The sequence below is a fragment of the Dendropsophus ebraccatus genome, chromosome 3 (assembly GCF_027789765.1).
Source record: "Dendropsophus ebraccatus isolate aDenEbr1 chromosome 3, aDenEbr1.pat, whole genome shotgun sequence".
Taxonomy (NCBI): domain Eukaryota; kingdom Metazoa; phylum Chordata; class Amphibia; order Anura; family Hylidae; genus Dendropsophus; species Dendropsophus ebraccatus.
Window position 1 is genome coordinate 185705531 of NC_091456.1, and position 27042 is coordinate 185732572.

The 27042-nt window shown below is 44.2% G+C and overlaps 2 protein-coding genes and 1 non-coding gene across 5 annotated transcripts in view; all 3 read left to right on the top strand.

Annotated features, from left to right (window-relative positions):
* The window catches only part of LOC138786713 (zinc finger protein 585A-like), a 73934-nt gene that overhangs the window by 23005 nt on the left and 23887 nt on the right, over positions 1 to 27042 (top strand). The window lies entirely within an intron of this gene.
* LOC138787558 (oocyte zinc finger protein XlCOF6.1-like) lies at positions 535 to 13690 on the top strand. The gene is made up of 6 exons (XM_069964906.1): positions 535 to 601; positions 2548 to 2742; positions 2840 to 4042; positions 4137 to 4318; positions 10712 to 10826; positions 13586 to 13690. The coding sequence occupies exons 1-3, from the start codon at positions 535 to 537 to the stop codon at positions 3613 to 3615; spliced, it is 1038 nt and encodes a 345-aa protein (XP_069821007.1). The 3' UTR covers positions 3616 to 4042; positions 4137 to 4318; positions 10712 to 10826; positions 13586 to 13690.
* LOC138787637 (U2 spliceosomal RNA) lies at positions 4436 to 4626 on the top strand. The gene has a single exon (XR_011362402.1). It is a non-coding gene; the product is annotated as a U2 spliceosomal RNA (small nuclear RNA).

A 27042-nucleotide genomic window follows, 5' to 3' on the forward strand; every position in this document is an offset into this window, starting at 1 on the left:
CACCCCGGCACGGGGGGGTGACAGGTCCTCTTTAAAACACTAGAGCTACTGCCTGCTCAGCCAGTCACTATCCACGTTGCTGTCCATTCTCAATAAGTCAGTGATTGGCTGAGTGGGCTTTGATTCTCTACTCAGCCAATCACTAAGAGTGGGTTCACACTACGGAATCTGCACAGAGAAGTTCTGGCAGATCCCGTCACTCGTATCCGCTCGCGGATCTTCCCATTGAGACCATTCCATTCTATGGGTGGGCAAATTCAGCCACCCATAGAATAGTGTTTATGGGACAAGCAGAGATGCGCACCGCCACGAGCGGGTACAAGCGAAGGGATCCGCCGGAACTTCGCAGCGCGGATTCCGTAGTGTGAACCCACCCTGATAATGGACAGAACCGTGGATAGTTTGCGTCACAAAGTTTGCGGTAAAACTGTTGACTGCAGAATCTGTTACTTTTGTTGCTATTTTTTGGGAGCGTTGTAACATTGTATCATTGTGCCCAATGTTCCCTCTAAGCTTCAGCTACCGTTGAGCGGAATGGCACGTGAGCTGAGCAATGTTCAAGCAAAGTTGGGTAAACCAAAAATCCAACACAGGAACGTCGGTACCTTAGTCTAATGTAAGATAGCAAATTAACTCTAATGAAACAGTTGGTAATTAGCAATTTAGTTGTACTGGATTACACAGCATGAGATCAGTGCAGTTACAACCAGTGACTCACGTGGGGTTCCTTTATTTTTCCATTCCAACCAGGTCGGGCCGTCTTGAAGACTTCTCCTGGCCACGAATCCTCCCTCCAGAATCTACAAAAGAAATATTTAAGGTTCCTTGCTCCAGTACATATAGTAGTTAAGCCCTTCTGTGCCCCTATATAGTTTTAAGGCCCCCTCTAGGATGCCCTTAGTATTATTGCTAACTCCTCCACTGCCAGGATGCCCCCAGTATTATAGTTAACCCCTGCCCCCTCCATGACTCCCCTAGTATTGTATATAACTCCCTCCAGGATGCCCCTTGTATTGTATATATCCCCCATCCAGGATGCACCTAGTAATGTATATAACCCCTGCCCCCTCCAGGATGCCCGTAGTATTGTATATAACCCCTGCCCCCTCCAGGATGCCCCTAGTTTAACTCCCCCCTCCCCTTTGAATGCACCTAGTATATAAAACGACCCCCCCCCCCCCCCAGGGACTCCTTGCATTAACCCCTCGGTCATGGCGCAAAAAAATTACACCTCACACAGCCCCATAGACCAAAGGATAAAAGCGTTGTAAGGATAGGAATAGAGCAATTTTAAGGATTTTTTTTTTTTTTTTAAGATTAATTTTTTTTTAAAAAAGCCACGAAATCAAATAAAAGTTACACAAGTTACATATCGTTGTAATGGTACCGACTTGAGGAACATAGAAAACATGTCAGTTTTACCATAGGGTGAGTGGCGTAAACACGAAACCCCTCAAAATAAAAATAATTGCATTTTATTTTCAATTTTACAGCGCATATAAATTTTTTGTGGTTTTGCAGCATATGCAAAAATTCAGCCTGTCATTGCAAAATACAAGGCTCATATAGGTTTCTAGGTGAAAAAATACAAGCGCGATGGCCTTTTAAACACAAGGAGGAGAAAACGAAAGTGCAAAAATGAATTGTCTCAAACCTTAAGGAGTTAAGGGGTTAATGAAAGGTAAGAAGGGTTGTGTCTTATTACAATCACAATTGTTTCCCCTTCTCCTTCCCCTAAAACCATTAGTCATGCGCTACATTTAGTGTAACATCCATGTTTCCAGAAATTTTTTGTGTGGATTGTTGCCGAGCATTACCATGTGACTGATCACATGACTGTGACATTATGGCAGGTCCTGTAAGCACACGGCTCCTGTACAGCTGTGCAGGTGGAGGGAAGGGAGGATTAACCCCCCCTCCCTGCTCTGTCCCTGTATTCGGGAGCAGTTCTTTTGGCCGCTGCATTTTACCGTATAATGTATGTGACAGAGAAATACGATAAATGGGAAAAACTGAGAAAGAAAAAAAATATAATTGTGCATTTTATGGCGTGTTTATTTTTGTGTGTGTGGTAAAATTTAGATTTTTTTATTTTTTAGAGCGATCAATAACCTTATATTATATATATTACATTGTTTCATCTTCTCTCCATTCATCTCCCAACACTCCAGGATCCTCTGCTGATATCTTCTATATAAGAGACCGACCCATCAACCATGGAGAGAGACAGAGACAAGATGGCCGAGAGGATAATAACCCTCACCCTACACATACTCTTCCTGCTTACTGGGGAGGTGAGGGATTCTGGGAGTGATGTCATCATGACATCATTCTTATCTATGGAATAACATGGTGGAGCTGCTGAGTGGAGAGGTGAGACTGTGGCTGCTGGGACATTATACAGTAACACCACTGGAGGGGGGGGGGGGGATGACTGTGTGATCATTGTTTGTGTCAGGTTCCTATAAGGTGTCAGGACGTGGCGGTCTATTTCTCCATTTTATTTATATAAAATATAAGTATAATTTTAGGTTTTATTCTTGGCAGATGACGGTACCTGGAGCTCTGGATATCTGATGTCTCCAGATTCTGAAGTTGCTGATCATTGTATAACACAAGATACATACAGAGAGCGAGCCAAGATCCTGGATATACCCTCAGCCCTTCACAGTGAAGAAGAACTTTCCTTCCATTCATTTAAGCAGGTTCTGTCTTCATCACAGAATATGAGTGACAGTGGGGGTGATATTCATCACAGAGCTCAGAGAAAGGAGGAACCGTCTTCATATTTAGAACATGGGAAAAATATAACGGTTAAATCACGTATCGTGAAACATAAAATTTCTCACACAGGAGAGAAGCCATTTTCATGTACAGAATGTAACAAAAGTTTTACGCAGAAATCACATCTTCAAAGACATAAAAAAAACTCACACAGGGGAAAAACCATTTTCATGTGCAGAATGCGGGAAATGTTTTAGTCAGAAGCAACATCTTGTTCGACATCAAGGAACTCATTCAGGGGAGAAGCCATTTTCATGTTCAGAATGTGAGAAAAGTTTTACTCAGAAATCAGATCTTCGTAGACATCTAAAAACTCACACAGGGGAGAAGCCATTTTTATGTGCAGAATGCGGCAAATGTTTTAGTGTGAAGCTGCATCTTATTCGACATCAAGGAACTCATTCAGGAGAGAAGCCATTTTCATGTTTAGAGTGTGGGAAATGTTTTGCTCAGAAATTACATGTTGTTCGACATCAGATGATTCACACAGGGGAGAAGCCGTTTACATGTTTGGAATGTGGCAAAGGTTTTATTTCTAAATCACTCCTTGTTATACATCAAAGAACTCACACAGGGGAGAAGCCATTTCCATGCTTAGAATGTGGGAAATGTTTTTATAGAAAGTCATTACTTGTTGAACATCAAATGGATCACGCCGGAAAGAGGCCATATTTATGTTCAGAGTGTGGCAAATGTTTTACTCAGAAATCAAATCTTATTAGACATCACATAACTCACACAAAAGAGAAGCCATTTTCATGCCCTGAATGTGTGAAATGTTTTTCTAACCACAAAACTTTTGTTAAACATTTAAAATTTCACTTAAGGTAAACGTCATATTTATGTACAGAATGTGAGAAATATGTTACTTCTTGTTATCAAATAGCCACAGCCCAGAAACCATTTTCACGTTCAGAATGTGCAAAATGTTTTACTCATAAACAGCTTTTATTCTGCGGAAAAGGACTCACTTTCATGTTTACATACTGTGGCATTGTGCAGCCTAAAGAGACGGTCTTACACCACTGGAGGCGAGACTTCGGTACAGTGGGGAGACTCCACTCTGGCCTGATCTCAGTGAGAACTACCTAAGAGACAGGGTAAAGATCCCCAGTCTGGAGTGACAAGCGTGCTAAGGGGACATGCGGAGAGACGGACCCTGTAGCCCTGTAGGTCTATGCAGCGCTCAGGTCTGTTGGACTCAGAATCGAAATTGGAAAGAGTGTGAGGTGACACGTGAGGGGTCGGTGTTATACTGGTAGGTAGGATGTCAGGGTGACTAAATGTTAGAGCCCAGGCTTTATTCTGTGCACTGTGTGTGTAGTTTATGTATTGTTTATTTTGTATTGAAGAATGAAGTTGGCTGCGGACAGTTTTGAAACCTGATCCTGTCATGTTGCAGTGAAATTTTTGATGTCTCCATTAGAGATGAGCGAAGGGAATACTGCAAAAATTTGATTACTTGACGAAGTGAATTGTTGCTAAATTCACAAAAAAAAAGTTTATTCACCTTTCTGGAACAGGACACGGACAGGTATATTTAAATTTGTTATTTTTGGTTCACAAAGTTATCATCATTATTATTATTATTTATTATGCGCCTTTAATTCCAGAGCGCTATATAATAGATAGGGGGTAACAAGCAGGAACAATCGCTTCTCGGCCTTTTGGCTAAGATCAAGTCTAGTATCTGTTCTTATCAGTTTAATATCTGATACGTCCCCTATCTGGGGACCATATATTAAATGGATTTTTAGAACAGGGAGATGGAAAAAGAGCTTGCTCTGTCCTCTCCAGGGATTGACCTGGTATTGCAGTGCCTCCAGGTTCAGTGCACAAAAAAAACCAAGCAGGAACAATACAAGATCAAGAAACGTTACATGAAGGCAAAAGACAGACTGGTACATGGGGGAAGAGGACCCTGCCCGCGAGGGCTTACAATCTATAAGGTATGGGGAGAGAAACAGTGTAATGCAGAATTATTATAGGTTGTAGAGTAATAGTTTGTGGTTATAATTCTGCATTCTGGTATTAATTCAGCTTTCACACTTAAATGGCTTACTTAGAATGGACTCACAAAAGTTCACGAATTTAGCGGTAAAATTTTCAAACGATTCACTCTAGTCTCCATCATCACAACCCAGGGGATGATGACTCTGATCAGTTATTGACTGCAGAACATGTTACGTTTGGTGCAATAGTAACCACCATTGTGCTTCATCTTCAACCCCTCTAACAGTCGTATGTAAAGGACATCATTCCCCTCCCTTTAGCCTCCTCCATGTAAAAGTCATCACTTCCCTTCCTTCAGCCTAAGGACTCTATTACACCAAACAATTATCGACTGTACCTGGCCAATTACCGGCTGTTCCGGCCGATAATCGTTTGGTGTAAAAGGTACTCATGTTAAAAGGATTAAGCAATAGGTTGTATCTATGTTTCCTGGCAGCCGTAGGGCGGTATCCATCTTCTTCAGCCACTGGGAGTCAAATGCAGAGCATTCAGGTTTGAAGAACGTTGCCGACCCTGGACACTTCGGCAACTCTGCTCAACACTAGTCATCAGTGTATGGGGCAGGCCGAGGACTCGAGGGAGCTAGAACATTTAGCTGTTTAGAAAACTGCACGTCATTGGTAGTTCAGAGGTCGGATTGACTCCCTGGGGGGGATTTACGAAGAGTACGCCAGAGGTGCAGATTCGCCCCTTCTCCCTGGCATACACCTCCCGTACACCCGGCTTGCCCAATAGGCGGGCTGGCGGAGCTTGGGGGGGATTGATAAGGTGGGGAGGAGGCGTGGCCTCCTCCCGCGCCTCATCTATCATTATTTATGCCTGTTCGCAGACGTAAATCATGACACAAATCATTTGGTATGCCAGGCACAGTTTTGTGCTCCCAGACGGATTCACGAAGAGGCGTATGCCTCTTAGCGAATCCTGCCTGGAAAAAGGGCGGGGCTTAATATAAGACCAGCGTACTTGTACGCCGGTCTTCGTAAATCCCCCCCCTTCGTAAAACCTAAAACCTTCGGCAGGTGCCGTGACTACCTATTCAGTCTACTTATGACAGACTATATAAACAATAGATCAATTCAAGGCATCGCAATCAAGCGATTGCTTGTAGTAAAATTAAAAGTTTAAAAAGTTTAAAAAAATATATATATATAAAAACCTCTCCATATATATGTAAAAATTCTAACCCCCCATTTTTGAACCCTTTAAGGACGGAGCCAGTTGGCATTTTTGGGTTTTCGTTTTTCCTCCTCGTTTTTAAAAGGCCATAGCGCTCGCATATTTTCATCTACAGACCCACATGAGCCCTTATTTTTTGCGACACCAATTATACTTTGCAATTACAGACTTAATTTTTCCATAAAATATGCTGCAAAACCAGAAAAAAATTATATATGCAGTGAAATTGGAAAAAACGGTGCAATTCTTTTTATTTTGAGAGGTTTTGAGATTACGCCGTTCGCTCTATGGTAAAACTGACATGTTATATATGTTCCTCAAGTTGGTACGATTACAACAATATGTAACTTGTATAACTTTTATTTTATTTGATGACTTTTAAAAAATTAAAACATATATATATAAAAAAAAAAAACTAAATGTGTTTAAAATTGCTCTATTCCCGTCCTTATAACGCTTTTATTGCTTGGTCTATAGGGCTCTGTGAGGTGTCATTTTTTTGCACAATGATCTGTTCTTTCTTTTGGTACCTTGTTTGCATATATATGACTTTTAGATCACTTTTTATTACATTTTTTCTGGATTTGATGTAAACAAAAATGTGCTATTTTGCACTTTACCGTTTACTGTGCAAGATCAGGAATGTAATAATTTAATACTTCGGGCGATTTCGCATGCAGAGATTCCAAATATGTAAATTTTTTAATTAATTTATTCATTTTTAGTTATAAAATGGGAAAAGAGGGGTGATTTTATGAGGGGAGGGGATTTTTTTTATTAACAAAAAAACTTTATTTCTTTTTTTACATACATCAATTAGAAGCCCCCCTGGGGAACTTCTAATACACAGCACTGATCTATTACATAGATTGGTGTAGGATACATAATACAGCACTGATCTATCAGATTGGTGCTGTATTATTCTGGTCTGCAGCAGACCAGATACATACAGTAGATTACCGAGCCAGGATCAGCGTCAGTCCGACGCTAAGCCCCTGCTGGCTCAGTAAAAGGGATATCCCCTCCGCTATCGCATAGTGGTGGGGAGAGACCCCCCCACGAGACACCAGGGATAGGGGGCCAGGCACTATTTAAATGCAGCTGTCGGCTAATACACCCGGTCCCTAGCTGCACATAGCAACCGGGAACCGCATGCTGTAGAGAGGGCTCGCAATGTTTACCCTTAACGGCCACAGGACGAGTATACTCATCCTGCGTCGCTAAGAGGTTAAGTAAAAAAAATGTTAACTAAAAAAACAAACAACATAAACATACCGTGTTTCGCCGTGTGGGGAAATATCGGAACTAGAGAAGAGCCAAACTCAAGCATGCTCTGGTCTGCCTAAGCCTGAGTTTTCGGCATTTGATTACTGGTGGCTGAAGAAGTTGGATGTGGCCGTAAGGAATTTCCTTTGGATACAATCTATGACTGTATCCATGTTTTCCGGGCAGCACTAAGGCTTTTAAACTGTTTGTCCAATCGATCTAGCTGTATATTGTGTATACTTCCTTTCTTGATTTTATTGTTGGTGCACTGATGGGCTTGTTGCCGCATCACCTCTGTGTATTCAGTAAATAAAGAAATATATACATAGACAGATATTACCAATAACACCAGCATATAGGAAGAGAAAATATTATCACCATACATATTACCGCCATACTGTTACTGTATACTGAGACCAATATTGCCAATAATACAAGTATACAAGGGGCAAATATTACCGCCACACTACAACTACTACCATTACCACCATATTATTACTGAACAAATCCAGTATACTAAGACCAATAAAACACAGTACCGGATAACACGTAACAAATATTACCATCACATACTGACTAACACCGCCACATACCAACTAACACAGCCACATACCAACTAATACCACCGCTGCTACTGAATAAGATCCACTGTACACAGATCACTATCACCTCATACAGTCATATAGAGGTGGAAGCAGCTCCACACAGGTTGTATACACCATATACATTACAGCGCAGATATATCAGGTGACTCACAGGGGACGTCTTCTCTGATCGGAGTTCTTTCCTTTTCATCTGCCCTGAGAACTTCTCCGAGCCACAAATCCACAGAATCTGCCAGATAGACATATTAGGCTCCTCACACTGGCACTATCCTCATCTTTTTACACACTGCACATCTGTATTGGCCCCTTTACACCCTCATTTAGTGGGTAGCCCTGACACTATGTGATCCCCCTTATAGTATATATAGATGGCCCCCACTGCATGTTGCCCCCCCTCTTATAGATGGCCCCCTCTCTCCCCCACCTCTTATAGATGGCCCCCTCTTCTCCCCCCTTAAAGATGGCCCCCCACTGCATGTTGCCCCCCTATAAATGCCCCCCTCTCCCCCCTCCCCTTATAGATGACCCCCTCTCTCCCCCCATTATAGATACCCCCCTCTCCCCCTATAGATGGCCCCCCTCCCCCCCATTATAGATGCCCCCTCCCTTTATAAATGGCCCCCTCTCCCCCTTCTTAAAGAAGGTGGCCCCCTCTCCCCCCTCCCCTTATAGATGGCCCCCTCTCCCCCCCATTATAGATGCCCCCTCTCTCCCCCCCCATTATAGATGCCCCCTCTCTCCCCCCTTGAAGATGGCACCCTCTTCTCCCCCCCTTATAGATGCCCCCCTCTCCCCCCCTTATAGATGCCCCCCTCTCCCCCATTATAGACGGCCCCCTCTCCCCCCCATTATAGATGCCCCCTCTCCCCCCCTTAAAGATGGCCCCCTCTTCTCCCCCCCTTCTAGATGTCCCCCTCTCCCCATTATAGATGGCCCCCCCTCTTCTCCCCCCCCTTATAGATACCCCCCTCATTATAGATGGCCCCCTCTTCTCCCCCCCATTATAGATGCCCCCCCTGCTAAGCAGAATTAAAAAAAAAACAAAAAAACACACACACACAAACTCACCTAACAACCCGCTCCCCCGGCGATCCTCTCCTTCTTCAGGCTCGTCTTGGCCCCCGGCTGATGCGCGGCTGCCAGGGGTGTCCCGTCCTATCCACGGCAGCACCGCGCATCAGTGAGCTCCCTGTACGCTGGGGCTGGGACTTCCGGGACAGGAAGTGTCTCTGACGTGCACTTCCTGTGCTGGAAGTCAGGGCCCCAGGCGGCACAGGGAGCTCACTGATGCGCGGTGCTGCCGGGGATAGGATGGGACACCCCCGGCAGCCACGCATCAGCCGGGGGCCCGGACAGGGGCCCAAAACAATGCTTGCGGTCACAAGAGTAACTTAAGGGGGAGCAGTGCAGTGGCAAGGGGGGGCCCTCGAGGCGGGCCAGGACGCAGCAGCGACCGCTGCGACCCTGGTAGCTACGCCACTGAGTCAGAGAACTAGCAAAGTTATAAGGGTCAGAAAGTGCTTATCCAATTTTTTTATATATATTAATAAATAGAGTTGAGTCGATCCGAACCCAATCGTTCGGTATTTGATTAGCGGGAGCTGCTGAACTTGGATAAAGCTCTAAGGTTGTCTGGAAAACATGGATACAGCCAATGACTATATCCATGATTTCCACATAGCCTTAGGGCTTTATCCAAGTTCAGCAGCCACCGCTAATCAAATGCCGAACGTTCGGGTTCGGATCGACTCGAACCCGAACTCAGTTAATAAAGTTTGTAAATTTTTTAAACAAAGTAAAACAGAAGAAAAACTGAACATGTTGTGCATCATGGTAACTGCACTAACCTATGGAATATAGATAACATCAGTTGTTATGCACAGTAAAATAGTGTTAAAAACTAAATAAAATAATTTTTAGATATAATAGATTTTATAATTATATAATTAGATTTTTTTTTAAATAGATTTTATAATAGATATAATTAGATTTTTTTTTTACATAATTTCATCTCACCAATAGATTTTTTTTTTCTACTTTGCAGAATTTTTTTATGGTGTGTTGAAAGATGTCATTACAAAGTACAAAGTAGCAATCGTGTACATGGAAAAATGTAAGAATTATGGCAAGTAGGAAAAATTTAAAAACTAAATTTTTTTCTTAGAATGTAATCAGCGGGTTAATGAAAGGTAAGAAGGGTTGTGTCTTATTACAGTCAGTCGTTTCCCCTTCTCCTTCCCTTATAACCATTGGTCCTGTGCAACATTTTGTGTAGTATCAAGGGTTCCAGAAATTTTTTGTGCGGATTGTTGCCTGGACACCTCTATAGTGTTCACCGAGCATGATCATGTGACTCCTCCTCCTCCTTGCGACTGATCACATGACTGTGACATCATGGCAGGTCCTGTAAGCACACGGCTCCTGTACAGCTCTGCGAGTGGAGGGCAGGGAAGGAGTTGGGGGACAGCGGGACCATTAATCCCTTTAGGACCTGGGTACATGGGATGTTAAGTATGAAGCCTTGTCTTATTTCCATTTAGGGGTAATTCACACGGCCGTAGAATTCCGTTCGTACTTGGACGGTGTTCTTGGGACTGGACCCGGGAGCTCCCAGCATCATGATTAATTATGTTGTCCGGATCTGCGCTGCTGTGTCAGTACACTAGCGAGAAAAATGTAATTGTGCAATTTATAGGGCGTTTGTTTGTGGTAAAATTATTCACGCCACGATCTGTAGTTTTTCTGTGCTTCTGTTTTGGGTTAGATGAGACTCTGAACAGTAAACTTATATTCTATTAGATATATTACATTGTCTCGTCTTCTCCTCCTGTCTGATGACATTTACAATATTTCTCTTCTCTCTTAAGGATCAAGTTGAAGCTCGGAACAGTATTAAAGCTATAGACATAAAGGTAAAAGAAGAGACAGATATGAGCAGTGATGAGCAGTATAAGGAGGACATCACTACAGGTAACCGCCCAGGTGAGAAGTGACCACTAAATGCAGAGAACACTCACACATTCTCCTCAGTCACCGGCTGTAACTATTCTTTAGGGTCTGTTCACACGCTGCGTAAAACTCGCATCAAACTCGCACGAAAGTAGCTGCGTTTTTTGTGGTGTTAAACTCGCCTGTGAAAATCATGTGAAAATCAAAACTCGCATGTAAAAATCGCACCAAACACGCAGCGAGAATACACATACATTGACTTGATGGCAATCAGTATCACTGTGGATTTATGTGCAAGAACCTAGCAGCGATAAATATGCAGCGAGTCTGTACGTGTGAACAGACCCTTATGGTCAGTGTCATTTCAGACAGCTTTATTCCCTTGTATAGATAAATAAATAAATTACTTCAAGTTAGCAAACACGGCCACTAGGTGTCTCACTTCCCTGCAACCTGTTCTCCACTGACATGAAGTTTAAAGGGGTGCTCCAGGAAAATGTTTGTTTTTTTTTCTTTCATATCAACTGGTGTCAGAAAGTTATATAGATTTGTATTATACTTCTGCTTAAAAATCTCCAGTTTTCCAGTACTTATCAGCTGCTGTATGTCCTGTCCTGCAGAAAGTGGTGTATTCTCTCCAGTCTGACAGTGCTCTCTGCTACCACCTCTGTTCATGTCAGGAACTGTCCAGAGCAGCAGCAAATCCCTATATAAAACCTTTATTTAATACATTTTTATTCATACGCATGTCTGTGGCCTATTCACAATTAGTGGCATATGTGCGTTTTTATTTTATACTTTTGGCTGGTTGTGCTTTCATCTTATGAGGAAGTCCTCTTTTATTTGCCCGCTCCGGGTCGATGTCCCTGCTTGATTTACACACGCTCTAGTGACTGGATTGCCAGTAGTGTTCCTCAGAGAGCTGCACCGTACTTTATACATGCGCTTTGTAGACTTGTACCTATGATATTGCACAACCACATCAGGTGAGTGGGATCATTCACTACTCTGCATGAGCACGTTCATCTTTCTGACATAACACGTCAGAAAGCGCCTATCTATTTTCACTCTCCTGTTCTGGACAGTTCCTGACATGTACAGAGGTGGCAGCAAAGTGTCAGGTAAGAATCCACCACTTCCTGCAGGGCATACAGTATCTGATAAGTACTGGAAAACTTGAGATTTCAAAAAGTTTGTTTTCATTTTAATTACAAATCTATATAACTGAAGTTGAAACTAGTTAAGACTAGTTGAAAGAATTAAAATTAAATGAACTACACAATGTGGTATTGTCTTCATCTCTCAGACTTCTCCTTCTATCCCGAGAGAACTTATCTTCTTTTGCTATCTTAGGCTAGGTTCACACTGCGTTTTCAGCATCCGTTTAACGGATCCGTTTTTTTTAACGGTCAAAAAAGTAGTGTCAACAGTACTTTATTGTGCGTAAAAAAAAACGCATCCGTTTTGATCCGTTTTTTTTTTTTTACAATGGAAGTCAATGGGAAAACGGATCAAAAACGGATGCACACAAATGCATCCGTTTTTTGCAATCCGTTTTTTGCAAAAAACGGATCCGTTAAACGGATGCTGAAAACGCAGTGTGAACCTAGCCTTAGTAGGCTTGGCTTAATCAGATCTCTGAACTCAACCCCCACCTTTGAATAATGCCACCATCTCTGACCAGCCCCTGCAGCCTACATCGCCATCTGTCTGTCATATACAGAATTACATATATGTCTTTATTAGGACATGTAGGGACGAATGAGGTGTTTACCCATGTGCTTAAAGGGAACCATTCACCCCGTGGCCCCCGTTAGAAACAGACAAACAGTTACATAGAGGTCAATATACTTACCATATCGCTCCCGGTCCCGTCCCGGATCTCGTTGTTGACACGGAGAAATCGCCGATTCTTCTTCTCGCGCCCATTATGGTAATGAGCGCCGCCGGCCCGAAGTCCAGCCTTCTCCCCGCCTCCGACACTTGATTGACGCCGGGTCTTCTTCCTCCTCGTCTTCTTTCTTCTCGCCGGATCCCGCGCAGGCGCCGTGACGGTCGTTTTCGGCGCATGCGCAGTTCACAATTGAAGCCGCTCCACAGCTTCAATGTTTACTGCGCGTGCGCCGATTGTCAGAGCTGAAGTGACGTGTTGGACTTCGCGCATGCGCGGTACACAGGAACGTCACGAGCACGTATCCTGTTTACCGCGCAGGCGCAGAAGAGATGACGAGACCTTCGCAACGGCGCCTGCGCGGGAATTCGTGAGGAGACTGAAGACTGAAGACGTCAATCAAGTTCCAGGAGGCGTGGATGGGCGGCGACGAGAAGAGGACCTCATGAATAAGTTGGACTCGTCCGTCGTTTCCTATGGACGTTGGACTCATCTCAGCTCATTACCATAATGGGCGGGAGAAGAAGAATCGGCGATTTCTCCGTGTCAACAACGAGATCCGGGACGGGACCGGGAGCGATATGGTAAGTATATTGACCTTTATGTAACTGTTTGTCTGTTTCTAACGGGGGCCACGGGGTGAATGGTTCCCTTTAACAATGCCACAGGTAGAGGAGCAGTCAGGACACTCTCCATCAGCTCTGGGTAGGGAACTGGTAGGAGCTGTGGGTGGGGAGTAGGTAAAATGGCTGGGAAAGCTGAAGGAAAGCAATGCATTCTGAATATAGTAGTTCTGAGCACTATGAGTATGGAACATGAAGTGATTTCTAGACAGAAATGTTATAAAACCTCAATATAATTCTGAAGGTTATATTATTTTTTCATTATTTTTTCTTGGCAGATGGCGGTACCAGGAGCTCAGGATATCCGATGTCTTCAGTTTCTGAAGCTGCTGGTCATGTGATCACACAAGATACACCCTCAGCCCATCACAGCAAAGAACCGTCATCTGTTAAGCAGGTTCTGTCTTCCGATTCATCCCAGACTACGAGGCAGAATATAAGTCACAGAGGGGGTGTTATACATCAAAGAGCTGTGAAAGAGAAGAAACCATCTGCAGGAATATGGGAATACGGTGAAATTGTTACACTCAACCATGAAATAGCTGACACAAAAGAGAAGCCATACTCATGTCCACAATGTAGCAAAGGTTTTACTCTGAGATCGAATCTTCTGAGACATCATAAATCTCACGCAAAGAAGAAGCCTTTTTCGTGTTCAGAATGTGCGAGATGTTTCACTAGGAGATCAGATCTTCTTAAACATGAAAGAATGCACTCAGCCTAGAAGCCATTTTCATGTTCAGTGCGTGAGATTTTTTTTTTTTTCCTTATTTCTTTAACTTTTTCAAAGTTTCTAAAATTCAATAAAACACATTTCGCTTACGCGTAATTGACAATTTTACATTTTTCCATCTTGTGCACATATACATAGGCCTTAATGCCGCTCCCGCCAGGGCCGAGAAAAAAAAAATTTATAGTTATAATTTTTATTCCCACTATTAAAATTTTTTTTTTTTTTGTAATTCAAAATTTTATTCCGTTTTTAAATTTTTATAAAACCAACAATACAATGGACACCCAAATGGATGCAAAGGCACATATCCATAAAATAAAAAAAAATGGAACATCGAGCAACTGCAGTATAACAAAACTTGAGCATGCCACAGCTCCCGGGTGGGACGGTATTACATGTGTATGGGAAGGCAGGGAGCGAGCTAATGCTCGGCCCTGGACCAAAGAAAGAGGAAGAAATGGGAGAGAGAAGAAGAAGGGAAAAAGAAAAGGGGGAGTGGAGGGGTATGGAAAAGGGGTTGGGGAAGTTAAAGGGGAACTCCGGATAAGAAAAACTTGTTTTCTATTAAAAGTACATTAAAAGTTGTATAGATGTGTCTATACAATGTATTACCGTATCTGTGCGGTTCTGCCACACTAGAAGCTGATAGACACATTGTGACATATCTCTGTCCCACATTGTGTGCGTTTGCTGAACACAGGCTGATGTCACAGGGCGTGATGTCACAGGAGGGTTGGCTGGATAACCCAATCCCCTGACTGATTTACCATCTCTAACCAGCCAGAAGCAGGTGCAGCACTAATTTTACTGATTGTGATGGGTGGGGACTGTGATGATCAGCTGAGGGAAAGCATTGCATTCTGGGAAATGCTAAACCAGGAAGGACAGAAACACAATACAGAGCAAAAAAAAAAAACAAATGGATTTTTGGTAGTTTCAAAACTGGGATAGATCGGTAAGTAATGCTATATGCTTCTGCAGAACTTTCATTTTTTTAACCTCTACCTTGAGTTCCCCTTTAATGCTCACTGAGCCAGAAGGGACTTATGGTGCGTTTACACAGAGAGATTTATCTGACAGATTTTGGAAGCCAAAGCCAGGAATGGCTTTGGAAAGAGGAGATATCTCAATTTTTCCTTCAAGACCTATTCCCTGTTCATAGTCTGTTCCTGGCTTTGGCTTCAAAAAGCTGTGTGTAAACGCACCATTATATTCAGTCTTTTTGGTGAATTGATCCCAGTAAAACCACATCCGGAAAAACCTAGAATCACAAACGTGTAGCCGCGCAGTGAGGTCTTCCATGTGTTTGATGTCCTCAACTTTACGGATCCACATGGAGATGCTAGGGGGATCAGGGTGACGCCAGAGAGCAGGGATGCATGCACCCGTAGCGTTAACCAGATGTTGGAGAACACAGTGGCGGTAAGTTTTGAGAGAGATATCTGACACGTGCAAGAGAAAAAATGATGTTGAAAAGGGAGCTGATGATCAGTAAAGGTAGAAGAGATGCGCCACACCTCCTTCCAAAACGTATGTAAAAAGGAGCCTTCTCCGCTACAGTTTCTCCAGCAGAGCGGTGGAGACGGGTAGGGACCCGATACCATCAGGAAAGACGTTTATATCCCGCCTCTTGAAGGTGCAAGGATACAGATTTTTTTTTTTCCTTTTTTTTTTTTTAGCACCTTTAAATGGGCACTGTCGTTTTTTTTTTGTTTTTTTTAATGAATAGTAAATAAAATTTGGAAACACTTTCTAATTTACTCCTATTAAAAATTTTGTTGTTATCACAATTAAAATAAAGGATATAAATTCTGCCAGCAGGGGGCACTGTTTCTGTTTTTTCATGTCTCTCCTCTTATGACAAAAATCATGACTGATGAAAAAAAAAAAAAAAAGAGTCATGAATGCTCGCTCCCGCACAGGCCAGTAACTTGATTGGCAGATCTATAGAGCGCGCTGCGCGTTCACAGTGAAGATACAGGACAGTGCAGTTCTGTGGCGCTCTGACACACAGGAAAGTTATCGCCTGCTGCTGAAAACAACCTCCGGTCCATGGAAGTGAATACCCTGCCGGCTCATACAGGACAAGGATTACTCATTTCACTCAGGTAATATAATTTGTGGTAAAATCGGGACCTGAGGGTGGTCTCTTCTTATGGCCCCAGTGATCACCCTGCTCCCTGGGGAGATAAGAATAGGCTATCTGAAGGCCCCGATTTTGTAATGTTTATTACAATGCCTTCGTGTCAGCACTACTCTGCTTGTTATGTGCCCCGGTTCAGCTTCACACCGCTCCACTTACCTGCTCTGTGCTGGTGTTTCTTTGCTGATGATGTCTGTATCAGTGACTGCTCAGGTCCTTGATTAGAGCTGCTCCTGCCCGATCTCCCTAAGCTGCTGCTGTGTCTGTATGTAAGTGACTGCTCAGAGCTGCTCCTGCCCGATCTCCCTAAGCTGCTGCTGATGTATGTAAGTGACTGATTAGAGCTGCTCCTGCCCGATCTCCCTAAGCTGCTGCTGTGTCTGTATGTAAGTGACTGATTAGAGCTGCTCCTGCCCGATCTCCCTAAGCCGCTGCTGATGTATGTAAGTGACTGATTAGAGCTGCTCCTGCCCGATCTCCCTAAGCTGCTGCTGATGTATGTAAGTGACTGATTAGAGCTGCTCCTGCCCGATCTCCCTAAGCTGCTGCTGTGTCTGTATGTAAGTGACTGATTAGAGCTGCTCCTGCCCGATCTCCCTAAGCTGCTGCTGTGTCTGTATGTAAGTGACTGATTAGAGCTGCTCCTGCCCGATCTCCCTAAGCCGCTGCTGATGTATGTAAGTGACTGATTAGAGCTGCTCCTGCCCGATCTCCCTAAGCTGCTGCTGATGTATGTAAGTGACTGATTAGAGCTGCTCCTGCCCGATCTCCCTAAGCCGCTGCTGATGTATGTAAGTGACTGATTAGAACTGCTCCTGCCCGATCTCCCTAAGCTGCTGCTGATGTATGTAAGTGACTGATTAGAGCTGCTCCTGCCCGATCTCCCTAAGCTGCTGCTGGGTCTGTATGTAAGTGACTGATTAGAGCTGCTCCTGCCCGATCTCCCTAAGCTGCTGCTGGGTCTGTATGTAAGTGACTGATTAGAGCTGCTCCTGCCCGATCTCCCTAAGCCGCTGCTGATGTATGTAAGTGACTCCTCAGAGCTGCTCCTGCCCGATCTCCCTAAGCTGCTGCTGGGTCTGTATGTAAGTGACTGATTAGAGCTGCTCCTGCCCGATCTCCCTAAGCTGCTGCTGATGTATGTAAGTGACTGATTAGAGCTGCTCCTGCCCGATCTCCCTAAGCCGCTGCTGATGTATGTAAGTGACTCCTCAGAGCTGCTCCTGCCCGATCTCCCTAAGCTGCTGCTGGGTCTGTATGTAAGTGACTGATTAGAGCTGCTCCTGCCCGATCTCCCTAAGCCGCTGCTGATGTATGTAAGTGACTGATTAGAGCTGCTCCTGCCCGATCTCCCTAAGCTGCTGCTGATGTATGTAAGTGACTGATTAGAGCTGCTCCTGCCCGATCTCCCTAAGCTGCTGCTGATGTATGTAAGTGACTCCTCAGAGCTGCTCCTGCCCGATCTCCCTAAGCTGCTGCTGGGTCTGTATGTAAGTGACTGATTAGAGCTGCTCCTGCCCGATCTCCCTAAGCCGCTGCTGATGTATGTAAGTGACTGATTAGAGCTGCTCCTGCCCGATCTCCCTAAGCTGCTGCTGATGTATGTAAGTGACTCCTCAGAGCTGCTCCTGCCCGATCTCCCTAAGCTGCTGCTGATGTATGTAAGTGACTGATTAGAGCTGCTCCTGCCCGATCTCCCTAAGCTGCTGCTGTGTCTGTATGTAAGTGACTGCTCAGAGCTGCTCCTGCCCGATCTCCCTAAGCCGCTGCTGATGTATGTAAGTGACTGATTAGAGCTTCTCCTGCCCGATCTCCCTAAGCTGCTGCTGTGTCTGTATGTAAGTGACTCCTCAGAGCTGCTCCTGCCCGATCTCCCTAAGCTGCTGCTGATGTATGTAAGTGACTGATTAGAGCTGCTCCTGCCCGATCTCCCTAAGCTGCTGCTGGGTCTGTATGTAAGTGACTGATTAGAGCTGCTCCTGCCCGATCTCCCTAAGCTGCTGCTGTGTCTGTATGTAAGTGACTGATTAGAGCTTCTCCTGCCCGATCTCCCTAAGCTGCTGCTGATGTATGTAAGTGACTGATTAGAGCTGCTCCTGCCCGATCTCCCTAAGCCGCTGCTGATGTATGTAAGTGACTGATTAGAGCTGCTCCTGCCCGATCTCCCTAAGCTGCTGCTGGGTCTGTATGTGACTGCTCAGAGCTGCTCCTGCCCGATCTCCCTAAGCTGCTGCTGTGTCTGTATGTAAGTGACTGCTCAGAGCTGCTCCTGCCCGATCTCCCTAAGCTGCTGCTGGGTCTGTATGTAAGTGACTGATTAGAGCTGCTCCTGCCCGATCTCCCTAAGCTGCTGCTGTGTCTGTATGTAAGTGACTGATTAGAGCTGCTCCTGCCCGATCTCCCTAAGCTGCTGCTGATGTATGTAAGTGACTGATTAGAGCTGCTCCTGCCCGATCTCCCTAAGCTGCTGCTGTGTCTGTATGTAAGTGACTGATTAGAGCTGCTCCTGCCCGATCTCCCTAAGCTGCTGCTGATGTATGTAAGTGACTGATTAGAGCTGCTCCTGCCCGATCTCCCTAAGCTGCTGCTGGGTCTGTATGTAAGTGACTGATTAGAACTGCTCCTGCCCGATCTCCCTAAGCTGCTGCTGATGTATGTAAGTGACTGATTAGAGCTGCTCCTGCCCGATCTCCCTAAGCTGCTGCTGGGTCTGTATGTAAGTGACTGATTAGAGCTGCTCCTGCCCGATCTCCCTAAGCTGCTGCTGGGTCTGTATGTAAGTGACTGATTAGAGCTGCTCCTGCCCGATCTCCCTAAGCCGCTGCTGATGTATGTAAGTGACTCCTCAGAGCTGCTCCTGCCCGATCTCCCTAAGCTGCTGCTGGGTCTGTATGTAAGTGACTGATTAGAGCTGCTCCTGCCCGATCTCCCTAAGCCGCTGCTGATGTATGTAAGTGACTGATTAGAGCTGCTCCTGCCCGATCTCCCTAAGCTGCTGCTGTGTCTGTATGTAAGTGACTGATTAGAGCTGCTCCTGCCCGATCTCCCTAAGCTGCTGCTGTGTCTGTATGTAAGTGACTGATTAGAGCTGCTCCTGCCCGATCTCCCTAAGCTGCTGCTGGGTCTGTATGTAAGTGACTGATTAGAACTGCTCCTGCCCGATCTCCCTAAGCTGCTGCTGATGTATGTAAGTGACTGATTAGAGCTGCTCCTGCCCGATCTCCCTAAGCCGCTGCTGATGTATGTAAGTGACTGATTAGAGCTGCTCCTGCCCGATCTCCCTAAGCTGCTGCTGGGTCTGTATGTAAGTGACTGATTAGAGCTGCTCCTGCCCGATCTCCCTAAGCTGCTGCTGTGTCTGTATGTAAGTGACTGATTAGAGCTGCTCCTGCCCGATCTCCCTAAGCTGCTGCTGTGTATGTAAGTGACTGATTAGAGCTGCTCCTGCCCGATCTCCCTAAGCTGCTGCTGTGTCTGTATGTAAGTGACTGATTAGAGCTGCTCCTGCCCGATCTCCCTAAGCTGCTGCTGGGTCTGTATGTAAGTGACTGATTAGAGCTGCTCCTGCCCGATCTCCCTAAGCCGCTGCTGGGTCTGTATGTAAGTGACTGATTAGAGCTGCTCCTGCCCGATCTCCCTAAGCCGCTGCTGGGTCTGTATGTAAGTGACTGATTAGAGCTGCTCCTGCCCGATCTCCCTAAGCTGCTGCTGATGTATGTAAGTGACTGATTAGAGCTGCTCCTGCCCGATCTCCCTAAGCCGCTGCTGATGTATGTAAGTGACTGATTAGAGCTTCTCCTGCCCGATCTCCCTAAGCTGCTGCTGTGTCTGTATGTAAGAGAGAGATCGGGCAGGAGCAGCTCTCAGCAGATCCAATTTCAGATCCAATTCCTCCCTAAACCCAGATGAAGCATACTATAAACTAAAAGTCTTATCATTTGTTTTGGGCAGAAAATAATCGTTTTTCTAGGGTTGGGGGCATGGGGGAAAGTATATTTACCATATTGAAAGACTGTCCTCCTCTGTGTTATAAAGCTGAAGAAAACATAGGGGACAGCAATACACAGTGGGCTGATGCTGGTTGGATTCCGGCATGTGGAGGGCGGGGCTTCAGGCAGGGAGCAGTTCATTTGAGGTTGTTAGCAGGGGGGTGGGTTATACCATGATCTCAGCTGTCTCGGAGCATTTATAAAGCTGTGGATAACAAAAAGGACCACAGTACAGGGTGGGAGAATGTTTTATTATCACAATGAGAGAATCCCACCCTGTATTGTCCTCCTCTCTGCTAATAAACAGCTATAGAAAACATAGAGGAGAGTAATACAAGGTGGGATGAAGCTGATTGGCTGCTGTCACATGGGGGGCGGGGCTTCACGCCAGAGCTGTGCGCGTTCATGTGAGACAGACAAGCTACTTCACTTCAGGAAAGTACACGCCCCCCAGTAATGGCTGATGAAAAATCAGTGAGCAGCACATCCAGGGGAATATTGGGGCTCAGGAGCTGCAGATTTTTGCCAAAATTTGCACAGAGCCTAACCTAAGGTAGCACTATGTATGTATAAATTTTTATTTTTTTTTTCACAAAACGACAGGTACACTTTAACTGCTATCCATTCACATTTTCTTCAAAAATTTACCTGCATCATTCATCTCTCCATTTTCTTAGAATATCTAGTTTTGCATAGCAGAGAACCTTTACCACCAAACCATTTTCCTTTCTCTTTCTTTTACCTCTCCCATTATAGCATCTTCAAACGTATCTTTTCCTTCATGACCCTTTTCTTCTTCAATGCAATCTCCACTTTTTCCCCAGTATTTTTCCCAGAATAGATGACACACTGCCTCTTATATCTGACCAGTATTATCCCACTGCCTCTTATATCTGACCAATATTATCCCACTGCCTCTTATATCTGACCAGTATTATCCCACTGCCTCTTATATCCAACCAGTATTATCCCACTGCCTCTTATATCCAACCAGTATTATCCCACTGCCTCTTATATCCAACCAGTATTATCCCACTGCCTCTTATATCTGACCAGTATTATCCCACTGCCTCTTATATCCAACCAGTATTATCCCACTGCCTCTTATATCCAACCAGTATTATCCCACTGCCTCTTATATCCAACCAGTATTATCCCACTGCCTCTTATATCTGACCAGTATTATTCCACTGCCTCTTATATCCAACCAGTATTATCCCACTGCCTCTTATATCCAACCAATATTATCCCACTGCCTCTTATATCCAACCAGTATTATCCCACTGCCTCTTATATCTGACCAGTATTATCCCACTGCCTCTTATATCCAACCAGTATTATCCCACTGCCTCTTATATCCAACCAGTATTATCCCACTGCCTCTTATATCCAACCAGTATTATCCCACTGCCTCTTATATCCAACCAGTATTATCCCACTGTCTCCTATATCCAACCAGTATTATCCCACTGCCTCTTATATCCAACCAGTATTATCCCACTGCCTCTTATATCCAACCAGTATTATCCCACTGCCTCTTATATCCAACCAGTATTATCCCACTGCCTCTTATATCTGACCAATATTATCCCACTGCCTCTTATATCTGACCAATATTATCCCACTGCCTCTTATATCCGACCAGTATTATCCCACTGCCTCTTATATCCAACCAATATTATCTTACTGCCTCTTATATCCAACCAGTATTATCCCACTGCCTCTTATATCCAACCAGTATTATCCCACTGCCTCTTATATCCAACCAGTATTATCCCACTGCCTCTTATATCTGACCAGTATTATCCCACTGCCTCTTATATCTGACCAGTATTATCCCACTGCCTCTTATATCTGACCAATATTATCTTACTGCCTCTTATATCCAACCAGTATTATCCCACTGCCTCTTATATCCAACCAGTATTATCCTACTGCCTCTTATATCCAACCAGTATTATCCCACTGCCTCTTATATCCAACCAATATTATCCCACTGCCTCTTATATCCAACCAGTATTATCCCACTGCCTCTTATATCCAACCAGTATTATCCCACTGCCTCTTATATCCAACCAGTATTATCCCACTGCCTCTTATATCCAACCAGTATTATCCCACTGCCTCTTATATCCAACCAGTATTATCCCACTGCCTCCTATATCCAACCAGTATTATCCCACTGCCTCTTATATCCAACCAGTATTATCCCACTGCCTCTTATATCCAACCAGTATTATCCCACTGCCTCTTATATCTGACCAGTATTATCCCACTGCCTCTTATATCTGACCAGTATTATCCCACTGCCTCTTATATCTGACCAATATTATCTTACTGCCTCTTATATCCAACCAGTATTATCCCACTGCCTCTTATATCCAACCAGTATTATCCTACTGCCTCTTATATCCAACCAGTATTATCCCACTGCCTCTTATATCCAACCAATATTATCCCACTGCCTCTTATATCCAACCAGTATTATCCCACTGCCTCTTATATCCAACCAGTATTATCCCACTGCCTCCTATATCCAACCAGTATTATCCCACTGCCTCTTATATCCAACCAGTATTATCCCACTGCCTCTTATATCCAACCAGTATTATCCCACTGCCTCTTATATCCAACCAGTATTATCCCACTGCCTCTTATATCCAACCAGTATTATCCCACTGCCTCTTATATCCAACCAGAATTATCCCACTGCCTCTTATATCCGACCAGTATTATCCCACTGCCTCTTATATCCAACCAATATTATCCCACTGCCTCTTATATCTGACCAGTATTATCCCACTGCCTCTTATATCCAACCAGTATTATCCCACTGCCTCTTATATCCAATCAGTATTATCCCACTGCCTCTTATATCCAACCAGTATTATCCCACTGCCTCTTATATCTGACCAGTATTATCCCACTGCCTCTTATATCCAACCAGTATTATCCCACTGCCTCTTATATCTGACCAATATTATCCCACTGCCTCTTATATGCAACCAATATTATCCCACTGCCTCTTATATCCGACCAGTATTATCCCACTGCCTCTTATATCCGACCAGTATTATCCCACTGCCTCTTATATCCGACCATGCACGTCATTTTTTTTGTTTCACTAATGTTCTATATCAATTTATTGTCCACTTTAATTTTATAACCGTGCATCCTTCCTTTTCACACAATAATTGTCCTGTATAATAGGGCCCATATTCCTTGCCAGATTCTAGCAGTGAGTAACCCCAACAAGCCCTTTCCTTTATTCAAACTCTAATGAGATCTGTATAATCAATCCCTCCTAACAGGAGATGTTCCTGATGATAAGAGAACAACCAATGTTATACCCATCCACAAGAAGGGAAGTAGAGAAGAGGCCAGTGACTACAGGCCAGTTAGCTTAACATCTGTAGTAGTAAAAATGATGGAAACTTCTTCTAAAAAAGAAGATAATGGATCACTGAAGAATCAACAGTTTTATGGATCCAAACCAGCATGGCTTTACTGTGGGCAGATAATGTAAGACTAATCTCATTGATTTCTTTGATTATGTCACAATAGTGCTGGATACAGTTCCCCCATAAAGAGCTGATACAGAAGTTACAGGAAATTGGACTGAATAGTTCAGTGGATTTGTTGTTGGCTGAAGGATAGATATCAGAGGGTTGCTGTTAATGGTACATATTCCAAACAGAGAATGGTTACCACAAGGGTCTGTTCTGGATCCTTATATTTTTATTATGTTTGTTACTGACATAGAAGGATTGGTAGGTAAGGATAGTAACATAGGAGAAAGTTTGGTAGGTAAGGATAGTGACATAGGAGAAGGATTGGTAGGTAAGGATAGTGATATAGGAGAAGGGTTGGTAGGTAAGGATAGTGACATAGGAGAAGGTTTGGTAGGTAAGGATAGTGACATAGGAGAAGGTTAGGTAGGTAAGGATAGTGACATAGGAGAAGGTTTGGTAGGTAAGGATAGTGACATAGGAGAAGGGTTGGTAGGTAAGGATAGCGACATAGGAGAAGGTTTGGTAGGTAAGGATAGTGACATAGGAGAAGGTTAGGTAGGTAAGGATAGTGACATAGGAGAAGGGTTGGTAGGTAAGGATAGTGACATAGGAGAAGGATTGGTAGGTAAGGATAGTGATATAGGAGAAGGTTTGGTAGGTAAGGAAAGTGACATAGGAGGTTTGGTAGGTAAGGATAGTGACATAGGAGAAGGGTTGGTAGGTAAGGTATAGTGACATAGGAGAAGGTTTGGTAGGTAAGGATAGTGACATAGGAGAAGGTTTGGTAGGTAAGGATAGTGACATAGGAGAAGGTTTGGTAGGTAAGGATAGTGACATAGGAGAAGGTTTGGTAGGTAAGGATAGTGACATAGGAGAAGGGTTGGTAGGTAAGGATAGTGACATAGGAGAAGGGTTGGTAGGTAAGGATAGTGACATAGGAGAAGGTTTGGAAGGTAAGGATAGTGACATAGGAGAAGGTTTGGTAGGTAAGGATAGTGACATAGGAGAAGGTTTGGTAGGTAAGGATAGTGACATAGGAGAAGGTTTGGTAGGTAAGGTTAGTGACATAGGAGAAGGTTTGGTAGGTAAGGTTAGTGACATAGGAGAAGGTTTGGTAGGTAAGCATAGTGACATAGGAGAAGGTTTGGTAGGTAAGGATAGTGACATAGGAAAAGGGTTGGTAGGTAATGCAGGGTCCCAGTACAGGAAAAGTTCTATATATATATATGTATACTATTGCCTGTAAGTACTGGAAAGGGTTAATGGCCACTGCAAAGAGCTCAGCTTGTATTGCGCCCCCCATTGTTCAAGTTTGCTATTCTTCATATTCTCCTATGTATATTCATTTGTATGTGTTTCCATGTCACCTGGTGTGATGATGCAAACGGCCTAGTGTCACGTGACTCTCCCCAGCTGCCATAGTAACCTCAATAGCCGTCAAGCTTTTGGCTGGGGTCAGTTAGTCACTTCCCTTCCAGTTGCAGAGTTTTCTCCCCGCTTCCAAGGGAGAAGGTTGTGTGTATCCTCCCTCTACCTTCAAGAGGGAAGGACGTGTTCTCTGCTGGTCCTCAAGCAAGGCCGCAACCTAGTGTGATCCTCTCAACTACCTCAGAGACAGATTCCGGTCCAGTCCTGACTAGTCTCATCCTCAAAATTCTTCCTTCTACTTCAGATCTGGGTATATCCTCAAGTCGCTACCCTCAGTTCATCGCTAACAGCAAGTATTCTCTTCAGTGTCATCCTACCCAGTATCATTCTCAGGGAACTACCACCCTCATCCTCCGTTAAGATTCCTTCTAACCAGAGTGACACTATCACACTACGGCCTGTTGCAACATCACCCATCTTCTCAGTTATATTCAAGCCTGCCTATTCCTGGTTGTATCCAGAGAGACTGTTGCTATTGACAACCACCGTGTTAATAAACGCACAACTCCCGTTGTTTCTGAACCCTGGCATTGGTCTAGTTATTTGTGCCCTTACTAAGGGCAACGAAGAATTGTCCTGGGGTCCCGCCTGCTCAAGTTCCCGTGGCCTAGCCCAGCACCCTTGTGCCAATACCGTGACCATAACATCTAACAGTGGCAGCCCGGGTGCCGCTAACATCTACCTCCCTAGTGGGTTACTCCAGTAAGGATAGTGACATAGGAAAAGGTTTGGTAGGTAAGGATAGTGACATAGGAGAAGGTTTGGTAGGTAAGGATAGTGACATAGGAGAAGGTTTGGTAGGTAAGGATAGTGACATAGGAGAAGGGTTGGTAGGTAAGGATAGTGACATAGGAGAAGGGTTGGTAGGTAAGGATAGTGACATAGGAGAAGGGTTGGTAGGTAAGGATAGTGACATAGGAGAAGGGTTGGTAGGTAAGGATAGTGACATAGGAGAAGGGTTGGTAGGTGAGGATAGTGACATAGGAGAAGGGTTGGTAGGTAAGGATAGTGACATAGGAGAAGGGTTGGTAGGTAAGGATAGTGACATAGGAGAAGGATTGGTAGGTAAGGATAGTGACATAGGAGAAGGTTGGTAGGTAAGGATAGTGACATAGGAGAAGGTTTGGTAGGTAAGTATAGTGATATAGGAGAAGGGTTGGTGGGTAAGGATAGTGACATAGGAGAAGGGTTGGTAGGTAAGGATAGCGACATAGTAGAAGGGTTAGTAGGTAAGGATAGTGACATAGGAGAAGGGTTGGTAGGTAAGGATAGTGACATAGGAGAAGGTTTGGTAGGTAGGGATAGTGACATAGGAGAAGGTTAGGTAGGTAAGGATAGTGACATAGAAGAAGGGTTGGTAGGTAAGGATAGTGACATAGGAGAAGGGTTGGTAGGTAAGGATAGTGACATAGAAGAAGGGTTGGTAGGTAAGGATAGTGACATAGAAGGTTTGGTAGGTAAGGATAGTGACATAGGAGAAGGTTTGGCAGGTAAGGATAGTGACATAGGAGAAGGATTGGTAGGTAAGGATAGTGACATAGGAGAAGGTTTGGTAGGTAAGGTTAGTGACATAGGAGAAGGTTTGGTAGGTAAGGATAGTGACATAGGAGAAGGTTTGGTAGGTAAGGATAGTGACATAGGAGAAGGTTTGGTAGGTAAGGATAGTGACATAGGAGAAGGGTTGGTAGGTAAGGATAGTGACATAGGAGAAGGTTTGGTAGGTAAGGATAGTGACATAGGAGAAGGGTTGGTAGGTAAGGATAGTGATATAGGAGAAGGGTTGGTAGGTAAAGTTTGTCTATTTGCTAATGACACAAATAGGGTTGATATTCCTGGAGGTGTCAGTAATACGGAAAATCTCCTGTTCACCATGTATTCTGCCGTCATACAATCATTACTCCCAATATCTCCTTACAGAACAGCCTAGACG

What these genes read in the sequence shown, in the direction of transcription:
- LOC138787558 (XM_069964906.1), top strand. Translation starts at nt 535, where the DNA reads ATGGCACGTGAGCTGAGCAATGTTCAAGCAAAGTTGGGTAAACCAAAA. An exon ending in AATCCAACACAGGAACGTCG is followed by an intron (nt 602 to 2,547) that starts GTACCTTAGTCT and finishes TATTCTTGGCAG; the next exon opens with ATGACGGTACCTGGAGCTCT. An exon ending in GAATATGAGTGACAGTGGGG is followed by an intron (nt 2,743 to 2,839) that starts GTGATATTCATC and finishes CGTGAAACATAA; the next exon opens with AATTTCTCACACAGGAGAGA.